The sequence below is a fragment of the Balaenoptera musculus genome, chromosome 2, assembly GCF_009873245.2.
Source record: "Balaenoptera musculus isolate JJ_BM4_2016_0621 chromosome 2, mBalMus1.pri.v3, whole genome shotgun sequence".
In the NCBI taxonomy this organism is placed as follows: Eukaryota; Metazoa; Chordata; class Mammalia; order Artiodactyla; family Balaenopteridae; genus Balaenoptera; species Balaenoptera musculus.
In genome coordinates this window covers 35,412,649-35,429,755 of record NC_045786.1, presented here as the reverse complement: position 1 = coordinate 35,429,755, position 17,107 = coordinate 35,412,649, and the positions used below count along the sequence as shown (strand labels likewise).

The window sequence follows — 17,107 nt, the reverse complement described above, 5'->3', positions numbered from 1 at the left end:
CAGAACATAGAATAAGGGATATATGGAACAAGATGAAAAGGTCTAAACCATGTATAATTGGAGTCCTAAAAGGAAAAGAGAGATAGAGAGTAGGGTAGAAGTACTATTTGAAGCGATAGTAACCAAGAATTTCCCCAAATTTCCAAAAGTTATTGCTATAAAGATATCAAGCCACAAATTCAAGAAACTCTGCACACCCTAAACAGAATAAATATGCATAAACACATTATGGTAAAATCTTAAAAGAAGCCAGAGAGAAAAGACACATTACCATCAAAGGAACAAAGATAATGTTGACTGCTAACTTCTCATTAGAAGATAATGAAATTACCTAACATCTTGAAAGAAAATAACTATTACAATGGAATCCTCTATCTAGCAAAAATATCCTTCGAGTGTGAAGGTGAAATAAAGATGTTTTGAGACAAACAAAAACTGAGATAATTCGAAGGAAAATGATCCTATAGGATCATTATTAAAGAAATAAGAGCAATTTTTAAAAAATCTACTAATATGTTTATATGTATACTTAAGTGTATGTATGTGTATATATATATATGTGTGTGTGTGTGTGTGTTTATCTCCAAATATCAGGGATCTAGATTAGAATTAGGGTTTTATCAAGTCCTTTGTTAATTCAGTTCTCACTCTCCATGGGAAAAATGCCTTTCTTCCGTTTGGGTAAGAATCATTGCTTTAAATCTATTGCAGCTTTGTATCAATATGGAGAATGAATAGAAGCTGCAGTGGAAGGCATTTGTGGGAAGGAACATTGCCTTTCTGCTAATGAATTTTTGTGGCTTTCCTTTATTTGGAGATAGTCTCTGCAGTACCTTCACTTCCCTTAACCCTTCCAGAGTACCCCAGCCCATACAGGCACTGAGTGTTTCACATGGCCCCCTATCCAGTTGGATCTTATATGCATCTACATTTTTGTCTTATACTAGCCACTCCCACGGCATTGATTGCCAGGAGTTCTGGCTACATCATCTGTCAATTTGATTTAGTGAGTATTGGTGGGTTCTCCTGTGGATCTGTTCCACTTACTTCAAAGGCAGCCTTCTCTTTTGTGTGTAGTGAATAATATATTTGTATACCATCCTTTAATTTAGTCTTGTTTGCATGCATGTTGAAGTTTCTGGCTTGTGTATAGCCTGTATGAATTTCCAGCTATGATGGAGAGTTGTTGACCTATTAATATACTTTGTTGATCATTTCACTAGGCATTTGTAAGGGAGAAAGAGTTCAATATATGTGCTTGGCTAACCATCACTATTTAAAATCTTTCATTCTCTCTTTTCTTTTATGCTTTTTTTTTTGCTGAAATTTTACCTCTGGTAATTTGGAAATATATATATATATCCTGTTTTTATATTACTGATGATTAAATTTAAGATGTTTGAAAGCCATACTTTAATAATTGCTTTATAACTGTCAATGCCAATAATAAAATGCTAGTTTCTTTTGATTTCTACTTGTAAGCCGATGCGTATTTTATGCTTTTCTTCTTCATTCCTACTCTTTGGGGCTTTGTTATTATAATCTGGGATCTTATACTCAGTTTCTTGGCACCATTTATTCCCTTTATATCTTTTCTTTCATAATCATATTTCAGACTATCGTTGAAACTTAATTGTGTTTGTGTGCATACATTATTTCAGTGTTCATTGTCAATATTTTCAGTTCTTAATTCTGAATCATCACTTTGTTGGCAGGGATACATTTTGAGCTGTGCTTCTGGAATTTTAATGCACATATGAATCACCTAGGGATCTTGTTAAAATATAAACTTTGATTCAGCAGGTCTGGAGTGGGATCCAGGATCTTTCATTTCTAACGAATCCCCAGGTAATGTCAATGCTGCTTGTCCATGGACCACACTTCAAGCAGCAAGACTTTATAGCCTTCTTAATTTCAGGAAAAAGTTGTGGGTCTTATACTTTATGAGTCCTTATATAATACATCTGAAAATGTCTTTCTCTTGACTTCACACATACACAGTGAATGGCTTATTTGGGTATAAAATTCCCGAGACACAAATTTTCCCTCTCAAGACTCAGAAGTTCTTTTTCCATAAAGTTTGGTATACAGTGTTGCTCACAGACCTCTCAAGCTGGCTTAATTTTTTTGTCTTCTTTGGTAGATACCCTATTTGTTCTGCCTGGCTGCCTATAGAAGGCTGTATTTTTCCCTCAGGAGTTTTACAATGTTGCATCTAGCTATCAGTCTCTTTTCATTGATTTTTCCTTGGCACATGGTGGCCACTTCTGTTGTACAGATTTAGATCTTTCTTTATTGTAGAAAAAATTTTCTTCTATTGTATCATTTACCGTTGGTTCTTGCCTCTTTGTTCTGTCCTCTTCTTCATGAACACTTGTTATTTGTTTGTCTTCTACTTTTACTCTAATCACTTTCATCTGTTGTTTATTTTCCTGTGTGTTTAAGAGTGCTTTTCAAGATCCTTGCCACTTGAATTTTTCTCTGATTTATTTTCTAATGATGTTTCAAAATGCTGCTGTGGTGTATTTGTTACCTTACCTTCTTTCCTTCATTTTAAACCTGGCCCTTCTTTGTGCACCTATTGTCTTAATCATCTGCATCTTATCACATATACTTTTATGTCTTTTTTTAGTGTGATATCTGGTTAATTCTTACTTATTCTTCAAGGTCATCCTCATTTAGGAAACCTGTCTTGACATCTTGGTCTAAATTTGATGTTCCTCTTTTGTGCTTCTTATTATTATACTCCTTTTAGGGAAGGGACATTTACTTAACCACTCTAAGGTCTAACATCTAACATATGATTAGGACCCACACATTGTTAATTGAATGAGTAAATAAGTGGATGTGTTCTCACCTATCACTTCACATCTTTTGCCAATGCTCTTATTTCTGCCTAAAGCATCCTTTTTCTCCTTTTGGTTGTTAACAACACATAGTTGACCTTGGAAAGTCCTTTGAATCTCCATTTCTTCCTTAAAGCATTTGTTGGCAGTTTCTACCATTTACTAGGTTAGGCGCAGTTCTTCTGTGTTTGTATAGGATCTTGTGAACATACTTTTATCAGAGTGTTTATTTCATTGTGTTGTTTTTTTATTTTTCTATTTCCACAATTGAAAAAACATTTTAGGTGGCATAGATGGTGTCTTTCTTCTCTTTATTCTGTGTCCAACATTACTACTGATGTGTAGAGGAAATTTAGTATATTTTATTCCATAAATAAATAGATGAATGAATTAATAAATCCCAAGACTGATTAAAAAAGCCTGCTTGACTACAGTATCGGTCTGTGGGATAGGTAAGGATGCGTAATTTTATGAAGAATATTGAAAGCTATGTTGGAGAATATAGACTTTTGATGAAGATATTTTTTTAAAGTTTTAATTTTTGTTGATTATTTTTTAAAAGATGTTTATGTATATATTATTCAGATATTAGACTTACTGTTTTCCTCTCTTTGCCCATTTGCCCTACTTTCTGGGAGATTTGCCTAAACTTATTTTGCAATTCTCTAAGTATTTTATCTCTCTCTTTTTTCCTCTTTCTCTATTCTCTTCTTATATATTTTTTGTTCCTTGAATTATTTTTTTTTTAAAAAGCAGTCTGTCTCTGATTCTCAGATGCAGTATCTTCTCTTTTATCTCTGAGCATATAAAAAGATTTTTGTGGGGCAGGGTTGGGGGGAGTTTTCTTCTCCCTGCATAGTCTCAATTCTTTCCAAATTACTGTTTTCTGTTTTGTTTTTGTCACTATATTTCATGTTAGAGACCTTTAGAAGATTTCTGGTGATCCTTATTTTGTTTTGTTTTGTTTTGTTGTTGTTCATGTTTAAGGAAAAGAGTTGCCAGCTTAATTTTAAGGAGATGTGGCTGGTCTATCTCATTGCCTGATGATATTTTTAGGTATTTTATTTTGGGCTGCTCTGATTTCTCAGACAAAGATCCTCTGATTCCAATATTCTAGGAACCAAGTGGGGAAGAAAGCTGGGCTCAAATTGATTTATAATCAATTTGCTCAAAATTCTAGCTCAAAATTCTAGCAAGATTTTTTTATGTAGATTAAACAAGATTATTCTAAAATTTATATGGAAAGGCTAAGCCACATAATACCTAAAACAATTCTGAAAAAAAAATAGAGTAGAAGGAATCAGTCTACCTGATATCAAGACTTATACAGCTACAGTAATCACAACTGTGGTATTGGTGGTAATGGCACCTAGATCAGTGGGAGAAAATATTTGCAAACCACATATCTGATAAAGGACTAGGATCTATATTAAGGACTTTAAAAAATTAACAATTAAAAAAAACCAATCCAATTAGAAAATGAACAAAAGACCTGAACAGATATTTCACCAAAGAGGATACACAGATGTCAAATAAGTACATGAAAATGTGCTTATTATCACTAGCTGTTAGGGAAATGCAAATTAAAGCCACAATCAGACATTATTTATTACATACCTATCAGAATACCTTTTTTTTTTTTTAAAGTGACAACATGAAATTCTGGCAAGAATGCAGAGAAACTGGATCACTCATACACTGGTGGTGAGAATGTAAAATAATACAGCCACAGGCAGTTTCTTAAAAAAATAAACATGCAACTACCATACAACCCAGCAGTTTTACTCCTGGGCATTTATCCCAGAGAAATGAAGACTTGTTTTCCCATGAAAACCTGAATTTTTTTAGCAGCTTTACTCATAATATCCCAAAAATGGAAACAACCCAGATGCCCTTTAGTGGGTGACTAGTTAAACAAACTTTGGTATATCCATACCATGGACTACTACACAGCAGTAAAAAGAAATGAACCATTGATACAGGCAATGACCTGGATGAATCTCTGAGAATTATGCTGAGGTACAAAAAGCCATTCTCCAAAGGTTATGTACCATATGATCCCATTTATATAATATTATTAAAATGGCAAAAATTATAGAAATGGAGAACAGATCAGTAATTGCCTGATATTAAAGAAGAGTTGGGGGTGGTTGGAAAGAAGGTATGACTATAAGAGGCAACTTGAGGGATCTTTGGGGTAATAGAAGTGTTCTGTGTTCTGACTGTTTTAATGTAAATATCCCGGTTGTGTTACTGTAACATAGTTTTGCAAGATGTTACCATTTGGGGAAACAGGGTCATAGGATTTCTTTTCATTATCTTACAAATCAATGTGATTTACAATTATTTTAAAATAAAGTATTTAATTTATTTAAAAAAACACCTAGAAAGGCCAGGTAAAATAGGACATTTATCTTTTTTAGGTAAAGTTGAATGGAGAGATATTCCATTTTCATGGATAGGAAGGCTAAATATGGTCAAGATGTCAGTTTCTCCCAACTTGATCTTTAGATCCAATGCAATCTCGGTCGAAATCCCAGCATAATATTTTGTGGATAACAGCAAACTGATTCTAAAATTTATGTGGAGGGGCAAAAGACCCAGCATAGTCCATGCAATATTGAAGGAGAATAGTCAGAGGACTAAAACTACTCGACTTCAAGACTTACTATAAAGGTACAGTAATCAAGACAGTGTATTATTCTTGAAGGGATAGATAAATGGATCAATGAAACAGAATAGAGAGCCCAGAAATAGACCTCCATAAATGTAGTCAACTGATCTTTGACAAAGGAGCAAAGGCAATACAATGGAGCAAAGATAGTCTCTTCAACAAATGGTGCTAAAACTACTGGACATCCATATGCAAAAAACTGAATGTGGACACAAACCTTACACTAACTCAAAATATATAAAAAACTAAATACAAAACAATAAAACTCCTAGAAGATAACCTAGGAGAAAACCTTAGATGACCTTTGGTATGACAGTGACTTTTTAGATGCAACACCAAAGGCATGATCCATGAATAAAATAATTGATAAGCCAACTTCATTAAAATTAAAAACTTCTATTCTGCAAAAGATAATGTCAAGAGAATGAGAAGACAAGCCATAGACTGGGGGAAAATATTTGCAAAAGACATATTTGATAAAGGACTGTTATCCAAAATATACAAAGAACTTGTAAAACTCAACAATAAGAAAACAAACAACCCAATTAAAAAATTGGGCAAAGACCTTAATGGACACCTCACCAAAGAAGATATGTAGATGGCAAATAAGCACATGAAAAGATGCTCCACATCATCTGTCATCAGGTAACTGCAAATTAAAATAACGAGAGACCACTATACACCCATTGGAATGGTCAAAATCTGGAACACTGACCACAGCAAATGCTGGTGAGGGTGTGGAATAACAGGAACTCTCATACATTGCTAGTGGGAATGCAAAATGGTACAGCTACTTTGGAAAACAGTACGACGGTTTCTTACAAAACTAAACATACTCTTACAATATGAGTGAGTGTTCATGCTCCTTGGTGTTTGCCCAAGGTAGTTAAAAACTTATGTCCACACAAAGACCTGCACACAGATGTTTATAGCAACTTTATTCATAATTGCCAAACTTGTAAGCAACCAAGATGTCCTTCGGTAAGGTGAATGGGTAAATAAAATGTACATCCAGACAATGGAATGTTATTCAACACTAAAAAGACATGGTCTATCAAGCCATAAAAAGACATGGAGAAAATTTAAATGCATATTACTAAGTGAAAGAAGCCAATCTGAAAAGGCTGCATACTATATGATTCCAACTATATGACATTCTTGAAAAGGCAAAACTATGAAGACAGTAAAAAGATCAGTGGTTGCCAGGGGTTAAGGGTTGGGGGTGGGGGTGATGAGTAGATGCAATACAGAGGATATTTAGGGCAGTGAAAATACTCTGTATGATACCATAATGATGGACACATGTCATACATTTGTTCAAACCCATGGAATATCCAACTCCAAGCATGGACCCTAATGTAAACTATGAACTTGGGGTGATTAGGATGTGTCAACGTAGGTTCATCAGTTGTAGCAAAGGCACCACTCTGGTGGGGAATGTTGATAATGGGGGAAGCTATGCATGTGTGAGGGCAGGTGATATATGGGAAATATCGGTGCTTTCCCCTCAATTTTGCTGTGAACTTAAAACTGTTCTAAAAAAATTGTCTTAATAAAAAAACAGTAAAGTTGAACATATAAGAAATTAAATGATATCTACAGAGCCAAAAAACAGAGAGGAAACTGAGGGCCAGACCAGTAAGTGCATAACTGATTTTGTGCCTACTCTGGGGATGGAGATGGGATTTACTGGTTTCTAGAACTCAGGCTTTTGAGTTTTAATTCCTTCACAGTCACAGGAGATCAAGTCTTGTGTGTATATGAGGCACAGTATAGGAATTTCAGCCCTAATTTAAAGACAGGACTGTTGAGGTCTATATACTTACTAAACAGATGAACTGGAAAAAAATAAAAGCCATACACCAACATAGGGAATTTAAATATCTTGGTCTCAACATTAAATGAAAAAAATTTTCCACTTTGGAACAATGGACCTACTCTCCCAAGAATTTGAGGTGCATGCATATTGATCTACATAGGTTGTATATATTGAGTTGGATGTTTATATCCCATTTGATTGTGGAAGCCTTGAGGTGAGAAATTAATATGAAAAGTAGTCTTGTTACCCTTGACAGCCTGAGGTTACTGCAGTAGTAAAAGATATGGAGAGACGGGTCAGCAAGCCAGGCTGTATAGGATTCCTATCCCTATCAATAGAGCCCTGCTTATGATAAGCTTGCAATCTAAAATAGATAATACACATGGAAATATTTGCCATGAATAAGCACCAGCAGGCACAGCATGGAATATTTAAGAGAGAAAAGTCATACAGTTATCTAAATCGATGCAAAAGTGGCATTTGATAAAATGAAAACATTCATAACTGAAATGAAAAATCTTCTCACACTAGGAATAGAGATGTACTCTCTTAGTCTATAGAATGTTACTGCATTTTCTTTAACATTAGATATGAGATAAGAATGGCTACTGTCATTGTTTATATTCATTATTGTACATGAGGTCCTAGTCAGTATAATAAGGCAAGAGAAAGAAATACAAAGTATAACGATTAGAAAGGAAGAAACAAAACTCTCATTATTCATAGACTACCTGATTGTCTAGACAGAATATCCAAGAGTATCTACACATAAAATAATAGGACTAATGAAAGAATTCATTAAGATTATTGGAAACAAAGTTAGTGCACAAATAACAACTATATTCTTACACAGTAGGAAAAACTAATAAGAAAGCAAATTTCAAAAGGACACCATTTTTGCTACTTAAAAAATATAAGGTACCTTGTAATAAATTCAATAAAAGATATACAAGGCCTTTATGAAATATTTAAAAGCTCACCTAAATAAATGGAGATATATAATATGTTCATATTAGGAAGCCTCAATATCATAAAAATGCCAGTTTCTCCCAAGTTATATTTAAATTAAATGTAATTTCAAGAGTCATATGGAAGTGCAAAGATAATAAAAACAATTTTGAAGGAGAACGAAAGACTTGCCCAAACACTAACATTAAAAAAAAAATTCAACTATAGTAGTAGGATGGGCACAAATAGGCCAATGTAGCAAAATCAAGAGCCCAGAAACAGAAACATGCATATGTAGGATTTCAAGATGTCATGAAAAATTTGTGTAAGAAAAATTTGTGTAATTACACCTGAAACTAATCTAATGTTATATGCCAATTATACCACAATTTCAAAAATGGTGGAGAAAAGATGAATATTCAATACATGAGGTTCAAATATGATTATTAATATCCAAAGGAAAAATATTAGAGAATGTCAATCTATTAAAGAATAAATTCCAGGTGGATTAAAATCTACTTATGAAAAGCAAATCTTGAAAACATTTAGAAGAAGAATATATAGGAGAATATCTGTATGATCTCTGGGTAGTGAATTATTCCTTAACTAAGACAGAATAGCATAAGTTGGGAAGGAAAATATTTATAAGTTTAAGCAGGCTTTGTATTGTAAAAATATATACTATAAACCAAAAGAAGAGCATAGAATGGGAGAAAATCTTGATAATGAATATAACCAATAAGGGATTAGTGTCTGAGATATTTAAATACAATAAAACAAAAGCAAAGCAAACTAGTAGAAGAATGGGGAAAGGATATGAACAGGAAATTCACAGAAGGGGAAACTGCATAGTCAAAAAACAATGAAAATATTAACCTCATTAACAAAAAAAAATGCAAAAAATACAAAGTGAGATATTTCATATTCTTCAGACTGGGAAACTTTCTAAAGTTTAAAAATGCCAAATATTGCCCTAGATGTGTAAAAACAAGAACTTTTCTGTGCTACTAATGGGGGTGAAAATTGGTATTCCCACTTTAAAGGGCAGTTTGTCATTATCTGGTACTAGTGAAGCTGTAAATGCCCACAACAGAACAGTCCAACTAGGGTATATATCCCAGAGAAACGTGTGCAAATGTACCCTAGGTGATTGTATAAGATTGCTCATTGCAGAACCAACCTAAATCTTCATAGACTTTTAGGAAAATTGATCAATAAAAAATAGAAAGAATTGATAAGTTGAGCTATATTTATAAATTGGATTACTCTAGAGCCATAAAAATGAATGAATTAGAGATGCGTCTATCAACATGGATATTTTCAAAAACATAGTGTTGGGACAAAAAAAAAAAATCAAGCTGTGAAAGGTTATGTAAATTATGATACCATTTACTTAGTTACCTCTAACCAAAGGGAGGGAGGCAGGGCAATAAGATTGAGGAGGTTTGGCAGGGGGCTCCCACCATATTTGTAATGACACATGTCTTAAAAATAAATCTGAAGAAAACTTTCAAGAAATGATGACTCTCACTGGTGTATACATGAGTTTGGATCATTCTCCTGACCTTTTTTTGGACTTAAAACATTTCATAATAAAATAATTGTAGGAACCCCCAAAACAGCTCTATCCTAAATATTGCTACCGTGTTTCGAGTCACCATTCCTGAAGTAGTACTTTCTTGACTTTTTCATTTTTTAGGACTTACGCAGTATTCTTTAGTCTATTTATGTACACATCTTAACCTATATTTTAAAATTTACCTTTAGGCCTGGGAATCTCCAAATTTTTGCTTGCTCCCTGAGCTCATCTAGTTTGAATACATATCTGAAGCTAGGGAAGATCTTAAACCAAATATAAGAAAAAATTTAAATGAGAGAATAGTGTGTTCTGAGGTATGTACATTAAGAAAAGCATATGGTGAGGCAGTATTTGTTCTCCAGCTTGGTTCCTGGCATAAGGCCAGGCCTGTGGTGCACCCACTCTTTCCATGATTCTGATAAGAAACAGGGACAGTAACGTTATTTCTCTGCATAAAAATTAAATTAGATTACTTCAAAGGAAAGGCAGTAGGGTTGTTAATAATTCTGTCTTTCCTGCTCCCCACCTTTTAGGCAGCCCCAAACCTTACATACCCACTCCCATATTGAGACGTTGCACTGTAATTTTGGAAGTACTCTGTGATTTTTAAGAAGGAAACCTACTTCCCTTGGAAAGCTTATCAGGTCTCCTTATCCTTGAACAGCTTCAGAGACTCATTAAATTCTTCATAAATATTGAGCTTTTGTGGTCGATTTTTCTTGGAAGAGGTATGTGGAGGTGGTTACATAAAAACCAGACAAAAAGCTCTCCCAAAGCTTTAGAAGGCCTTTCAATGCCTTCTCTTTTTATCAGTGTGCCCCTTTAAATTTACGATTTAGGAAAGGGGGTGAGTGTGGCTATTTTGCTCATTTATTTCTTTGTGGATAAAGTTATTTCAGAATTTGATTACATTTAAATACACACTCAGTTCTTTTGCACTGTAAACCATACGCCAGCCAGAATGTCTCTTTCTCTCGCAGAAATTTGCAATTTGATATTTCTAGTCAAGTGCCAACCATGGGAAAGACAGGTTTAAGTTAACTGCTATTTTAAAAAATTAATATATTTCTATGCTTCAAAACACATGCTTCTTAATTTTTAAGACACTAGTATTTGAGTCAGTACATCAGCAAATGAATGCAATAAATTATACTGCTATAAACTCCAGGGAAATTTTATTAATGTTTTTAATGTATCCTCATGTGGAATCAACATATGTTTTTTATATATTCATAAATTTATGGCTTCAAAAATCTTCAATTTCAGGGTGTTATGAATGTTGTAATGGATAGAAAATACATAATTGTGAAATGATGTTCTTGAATTTTCATATACTTCCAATAACCATTAGCTCTTGCAAATAATAATTAGAATGGAATTAAAAACTTGGAAGTAATATTTCTGCAGCTCAGTTGCTTTGAGCCAAAGGAATTATTTCCAGAATAAGCTGGCAGGTTCCTGCTTGGGGAATTAGGACTCCAGTGTCCTTAACTTTAAAATAACTTGCATTTCATTTTATGCCTGTTTCATAAAGTGGCCATTCATTTTCACACTAAATTGTAACCAAAGCATTCCACATCAGTAGAGGCCAGTCAGTGGGTTCAGTGTGTGTTAGGTTGGACAAAATGAAGTAGAATATGAAAAATGTCCACCAGATGGTTGGGTTAAATAAAAACCTTACTGCTGACTTATTAAGGGAATTGAGAGATAATCCTACTGCATCTTTATATCCACATCCTAGTGCAGAGTAGGTTCACCATAAGAAGTCATTGGAGAAGGAATGAGTCCAAAATGGTACTTTATATTTTGAGAATTCATGAAATGAAATGCTCCTTTTTTCATATCACTTTGCTGCAGTTGTAGTGGCATTTTTAGTAGAGATATACTTACATTTTAGGTTTAGATTTTCAGGCCCAACACTCAAGATGCAAGTTAGTGCCTCACAATTAGGACATAGCAGATGGCAGTGGGGTGTAGACCACGACCATATGGTCTACACGGCAGGCCTGAGACACAAGCTGTCATCAGCAAATATGTTATTTTCTCTTAGTGTTAAATTTTTCAAAATTGGTTTTGTTTTACATTTAAATAACTAAAATTAAACAATTACTAAAAATGCATTTGAAAAATTATTTCTGAAGTTCTAATACACTTTTAAAGAAAATGTCATTCTTTGTAAGTTTCCACAGTTTTTGTATTCCAGTATTTAGATCAATTCAAATACTGTCTTAAGCCATGTTTTTTGTAATTTGCCTGCCCCCATGAAATTGGAATCAAAAGCTTTTTAGGGTTATAAGTCAGCATAATACAAGAAGATTTTGGTTATCACTTCCCTAATCTATTAGCTGCTTTCCTCAATTGGGGCTTTTCCAAAAAAAGCAGAGTACTTCAAATTACCCTTTCACTTTTTCTGTAATTTATTTTCTTCTTTTATCCACACATAATAAGCACAATGAAATAAGTCATGTAAGTAAATGACCTTGTCCACTGGCATAGCTGTTGTTTCCCAGGAGAATGGAGTCATATCCTTTTGACCAAGAGAGAGACTTCTCCACCCTAATAAATTTTTCCTGCCAGACTCCCAGTTTGGTGCTTCTGGAATGTTTAAAATTTAATGTAGCCTGGCTGAGAGTTTAATAAATTTCAAAGTCCTATACCTCTGATGAGTCACAAAGATGGAAATATACAGTGTTAGAAAATACTAAGACTGGGTCAAACTATTGCAATAATCTAGGAAGATGTTCTAAACTACAAGTCAAGAGAACTATATTAAAAGGAGGCAACTAATTGGACACTTTGTCTGTATTCCAGTTCAGAAATTTAAGTATCATTTAGGTAATGCTTTTGGAGGCAGCCGTAGTGCTGTTCTTTTCACTCCAAAATGCCTTTCTCCTGTATACTTTCTAAATCCCATTAGGGACTGCACCTCCCAGAAAACAGATATGAAGAGACTGAGGTACATGATGCAATTGGAGCAGAAAGTAAGGTGAGGATGGTATGAGATGTGGATGGAGAAGGGTGAGTTTAAGAAGGATTACAAAGGGCTTCCCTGGTGGCGCAGCGGTTAAGAATCTGCCTGCCAATGCAGGGGACACGGGTTCGAGCCCTGGTCTGGGAAGATCCCACATGCCGTGGAGCAACTGGGCCCGTGAGCCACAACTACTGAGCCTGCGCGTCTGGAGCCTGTGCTCTGCAACGGGAGAGGCCGCGACAGTGAGAGGCCTGCGCACCGCGATGAAGAGTGGCCCCCGCTCACCACAGCTGGAGAAAGCCCTCGCACAGAAATGAAGACCCAACACAGCCAAAAATAAATAAATAAATAAATTTAAAAAGAAGGATTGCAAAGAAAGAAAAAGCAGTATCAAAAAGTGTATCAGTGGAGTTCCTTGGTGGCCTAGTGGTTAGGATCCTGGGCTTTCACTTTCACTGCCATGGCGCAGGTTCAGTCCCTGGTCAGGGAACTGAGATCCCACAAGCTGCGTGGCGTGGCCGAAAAAAAAAAAAGCATACCAGACAATAAAACACAAAATAATCACTACAGGAAAAAGAAAATCAATCATGTGGAGGGATATCTGTAGGAGATTTCTTGGAAGTATAAGAGAAGGTCAAACAAATGAGATGTATATTAGAGAAAATCATAGATCAATAAGGAAATAATAAGAGCAGAGAAAGGGAACTCTAACTTAAGAATTACAGATATTCTTGGAACAAGAGCAGTAATCAAAATTATAATCTGAGAGTAATACGCAGCACTGCAAGTAAAGACCTTGAGTATTCTAGTCAAAAAGACCAACCATTTTTAGTCAAAATCAATGAAAATAAACACACAACTAGGTACACCCTGACTATAATTTTTACTTCAAATAGTAACAAAACAAAACACTATATGCTTCCAGGCAGGAAAATAAAACACATGTACAAAAGAATAAAAATCAGACTTCTCTTCTGTGAGTCTAAATGTCAAAGGTCAATGAAACGTGTCTACAGTTTTGAGGAAAAAGGAACATGAAAAAAGTAATATATCTTGCTTCATTGCCTTTCCTATGTGAAATACAAAGTTTAGTAATAATATGGGAGACATTTACCCTTCTTGAAAAAACAACCAATCAAATAATACTTAGCCAACCAAGAGTTAAAAACGCATACATGAAGAAATCACAAGATAAAAGGAATGACATTTGTTATCCATTTCTAGATATGTATCCTAAATGTGAACAAAAATGAAAGCATAAAGATGTTTAGCAAAGGATTATCATATAAAGTAAGCAGACTCAGCAATCCTACCTCTTAGTATTTGCCCAAGAGAAATGAAAAGTTATGTTCACACAAAACCTGTATGAATGTTTACAAACCTGTTTACAAATGTTTACAAAACCTGTATGAATGTAGAATGTTTACAGCATTCTAGTTCATAATTGCTAAAAGCTGGAAACAACCCAAATATCCAGTTGGTGAATGGGTAAATAAACTGTTGTACATACACACCGTGGAATACTATTCAGCAATTAAAAAGGAGCAAACTATGGATACATGCAACAGCATGGGTGGATTTCATATGTATTATGTTAAGTGAAAGGAGTCAGTCTCAAAAAACTATACACTGTATGATTCCGTTTACATGGCATTCTGGAAAAGGCAAAATTAATGGGGCAGAAAACAAATCAGTGGTTGCCAGAGGCTGAGGATGGAGAGAAGTTGACTACAAGGGAGCAACCTGAGGGCATTTATGGGGTGATGGAGCTGTTCCACATGTTGATTGTGGTAGTGCTTACACCGTTGTATGGCTTTGTGAAAACGCATGAAATTGTGCACCCCCAAAAAGTGAATTCTAATGTATGTAGATTTTAAAAGTAGGGAAAAAGAGGAGGCAGCACAAATACCCACAAAAGGTAATGTCTGTAGAACAATGTGAATATACTTACAATCCTGAAGAGTATACTTAAAAATGGTTAGGATGGTAAATTTTATGTTACGTGTATTTTACCACAATTAAAAAAATTCAAATTCAAAACTACAAAAAAAGTAATGTCTGTATTATGGACTATTATGTAGTCATTAAACAATTTTTTTCCAAGGAATTATTAATAAAATGGGAAAAGGCTATAATATTAGATTAAAATGAATACGAAGTTGAATGGGCTGTATGATTTCACAACTGTAAATAAATCAGGGCAGAAACTCTGGAAGATGAAATGCCAGATTATTAAGGGTAAAGGTCTTGAGGATGGCATTTTAAAAATATTTATTTATTGATTGGCTGCGTTGGGTCTTAGTTGTGGCATGTGGCATCTTTTGTTGCGGCTTATGGGCTCTTTGTTGTGGTGCGTGGCCTTCTCTCTAGTTGTGGCATGCAGGCTCATTAGTTGCCACGGTCGCATGGGCTCCAGAGCAAGCAGGCTCAGTAGTTGCGGCACTCGGGCTTAGTTGACCAGAGGCATGTGGGGTCTCAGGTCCCCGACCAGGGATCAAACTGGTGTCCTTTGCATTGCAAGACGGATTCTTAACCACTGGACCACCAGGGAAGTCCCAATGATGGGATTTTTAATGCTTGGTTTTCTTCCTTTATACTTCTTGGCACATTAGTTGTCTTCACTTACTCTTTTTGTAACTGATAAAAAATAGAATCGTCAGAAGGTATGTGCAGTGAGTTATATACTGCTGAAATAGACTTGTTCAGTCATTTCATATAGGCTCATATTTAAATCACACCAGCAAAAAAGGATCTCTTTGGATCCACTTTTTAAAAGTTCTTTTCTTCCAGGGACTTCCCTGGTGGCACAGTGGTTAAGAATCAGCCTGCCAATGCAGGGGACACAGGTTTGAGCCCTGGTCTGGGAAGATCTCATATGCCGCGGAGCAACTAAGCCCGTGTGCCACAACTACTGAGCCTGCGCTTTAGAGCTCGCGAGCCACAACTACTGAGCCCGAGCACCACAACTGCTGAAGCCTTCGTGCCTAGAGCCCGTGCTCTGCAACAAGAGAAGCCAACGCAATGAGAAGGCCGTGCACCGCAACAAAGAGTAGCCCCCACTCACCACAACTAGAGAAAGCCCGCACGCAGCAATGAAGACCCAACACAGCCAAAAAAAAAAAGTTCTCTTCTTCCAGGACTAACTATTCTAAAACAAATTAACACTTGACTTTTAATTCAAGATGGCGAGTTAAGCCTGTGTTTAGCTTTTCTTGCTCCAAATTTGCCATTGAATTGACCAGGGACACATAAAGGGTAAAAACATAACTCCATGGAAAAACTGGGAAAGATCCCATTCACAGATGAATTATCTTTAAGGAGTTAATGTAAAATACAGAGCAGCAAGCACTGCACTGAGGAAAGGACCTGCCAGATGGAATTCCAAACATCCAAAAGGAAAGCTTGCCTGGAAGATGAGTGGCTGGGTCCCAAAGCAAGAGGTTGGAGGGAAGGATAGTGTGTGGTCATCCCTGGAGGATTCTCAAGCATATACATACATGCATATATGACTTCAGATCCTAGAGGATCGGTGTCCTAAGAAATTCACCCCAACACTATTTTGTAGCATTTGTTTAATAAGGCTGGTGGCTGAAGTAAAATATAAGCATTGCCTCAGGCAAATTTCTGACAGAGACCATTGTACTGATTAGAGAGGGAGGTTATAGAGGGCCCAGCTAACTTGGTGACCTCAGTGAGGGAGGAAGAGAAATTCCCCTACAGGGACGTGCTACACAAATACTTCTGCCTGTAGCTTTACCTTCTTTTTCATAGAAAAAGAAAACATATATGCACACATTACACATACACACAGTATACATTAATTTCAGTGGTTATATAGACCCTGGGGTAAAAACTGTGCTTAAGTAATATTATTACATTGATTCAACTAAAGAATTCACTGTATTTAATGTGACACTTCCATGAGACTTTCTGGCCTCCTGATCCTTGAAAGTTATTTCTTAGAATCTAAACTTTGAATCTTTGAGGTAATGGGCACTAATAAAAGTTTTACGTGTGCCTCGTTTTCACTTGTTTTTTTTTTTCCTGCTTGCAACTTCCATGAAATCCTTATTTTCTTTTTTTTCCTCAGGAATTGTGAAGGGCAGAATATTCGATACAAGACATGCAGCAATCATGTAAGTTCTGTATGTAATAAAAATATATAATCCCCTAAAATATGTTCATGTTTGAAGTTATTATGTACCGTAAAGCTAATGGCCTCTTGGTACTCATTGTGGAAAATTTGAATATTCATTTAATTGACAACAGG

At 35.4% G+C, this 17,107-nt stretch overlaps 1 protein-coding gene across 7 annotated transcripts in view; it reads left to right on the top strand.

The window, feature by feature from the left end:
* The window catches only part of ADAMTSL3 (ADAMTS like 3), a 365,885-nt gene that overhangs the window by 116,583 nt on the left and 232,195 nt on the right, over positions 1-17,107 (top strand). For all 7 annotated transcript variants that reach the window (XM_036842259.1, XM_036842264.1, XM_036842261.1 and 4 more), the window contains exon 5: positions 16,928-16,973. In XM_036842259.1, coding sequence (XP_036698154.1) covers positions 16,928-16,973 — 46 coding nt within the window. The remainder of the gene's footprint in view (positions 1-16,927; positions 16,974-17,107) is intronic.